This window comes from Penaeus monodon, chromosome 27 (assembly GCF_015228065.2).
Source record: "Penaeus monodon isolate SGIC_2016 chromosome 27, NSTDA_Pmon_1, whole genome shotgun sequence".
Lineage (NCBI taxonomy): Eukaryota > Metazoa > Arthropoda > Malacostraca > Decapoda > Penaeidae > Penaeus > Penaeus monodon.
The window spans coordinates 30,669,860-30,671,307 of record NC_051412.1 but is presented as its reverse complement, the minus strand read 5'-3'; the positions used below and the strand labels follow the sequence as shown (position 1 = coordinate 30,671,307).

Below are 1,448 nucleotides of genomic sequence, written 5' to 3'. Positions count from 1 at the left end.
GTAAAGTGCTTTCACCATGTGCTATGTTGTCATAATGCATATTAAATAGTTACAGTGCTTCTGATACATATACCCACCATATCTCCAATCTTTTAATCGTGATGCTGTCAAAATAACGCATGAGTGTACTTTTGGGGGAACCCAGGCTAAATGCCTTTTTTAATTTGTTTGCCTAGATTGTTGCACAAATGAGTGAATCAAGTTCAGAACTTGTGCAATGTCAAAATGCTGTATAACATTGTTTCATAGTAATAATACTCCTGCACTTTCTTTTCTTCTTTTTGTCTTAATCATTAATTGGTGTCCTGTTGGGAGCCATTTTAAGATTGGTATTTTGTAAGAGGAGCAACATCAAATTATGGGCGAGCTCATATGGGAAGCACTGTGTGGGAGGGAGTAGAGGTGGATGGGGAAGGGGCAAGCAGCTTTCAAAATCCTGGAACCACTCACTGACACACCAAATCTTAGCTCAAAAATACCATTATTTTGAATCACTTGTTCCTTAAAGAAAAGTGAGTCATGAAAAGAAATCTTATTAAAGCAAAATGCTGCAAACAAGAGATTAAGGATTAAGATTACCCATATTCTCATTGGCAGACTATCATTATGGAAGGAAAATATCATAAACAAAACTACATATATATTTCAGTGCAGATTAAGGTAGACCCAGAAGTGAGCTGGATCAAACTGAATGTGAACCAGAAGGGCTACTACAGAGTCAATTATGAACCAGCCATGTGGGACCAACTTGCAGACCTCTGTGCTGAGCAAGTAAGTATGGACTGAATAGACCACTTGTGATTATAGAGTATAACGTATAAAGTGGGAGGTAATAGATGCTCATCCTGATTGATGCTAACATGTCTCTATCTATCAATTCTTCTCTCTACATGTCAATTGTGTGTAGGGATAATGTAGAAATAACATAGAGTAATGAGGAAGGATTCTTTTTAATTTTATTTAAAAGCAATACATGTTTTCTTAATCATTCTGTAAGATAGGCTCAAGATGCAAAGTTGGCTGTAAAGAAGAGGGAAATCCTCATGTATTTTGATTAGTCTTTGATAATGAGGGTGTAGATATACAATTTTTTATACAGCTAAATGGCTTCACAAGTAATCACTAGTTCACACTATTCCTTATCACTTTACCACCACCTCCATGTGGCTCATTATTAGTATTTTTTAAATTTATATATTTTTTTGGTCTGTTTCTCTACAGGTACTACACCCACCAGACCGTGCTAGTCTCTACAATGATGCCTTAGCTCTTGCCGATGCTGAACTGCTGGATTACCCTGTGGCCTTAAACCTCACGCGCTCATTGGCTTTTGAAACAGACTATGTGCCTTGGATTGCTGCTGCCGGTCATCTAATTGACATGGAGAAACTGCTGCTTGAAACAATTGTCTACCAGCCATTTAGTGTAAAGTATCTAATTGTGCATTG

The 1,448-nt window shown here is 37.3% G+C and overlaps 1 protein-coding gene across 2 annotated transcripts in view; it reads left to right on the top strand.

Moving 5' to 3' along the window:
* The window catches only part of LOC119590784 (glutamyl aminopeptidase-like), a gene marked incomplete in the record, with an annotated part of 24,350 nt that overhangs the window by 18,114 nt on the left and 4,788 nt on the right, over positions 1 to 1,448 (top strand). For both annotated transcript variants that reach the window (XM_037939496.1, XM_037939495.1), the window contains 2 exon segments: positions 650 to 771; positions 1,222 to 1,425. In XM_037939496.1, coding sequence (XP_037795424.1) covers positions 650 to 771; positions 1,222 to 1,425 — 326 coding nt within the window.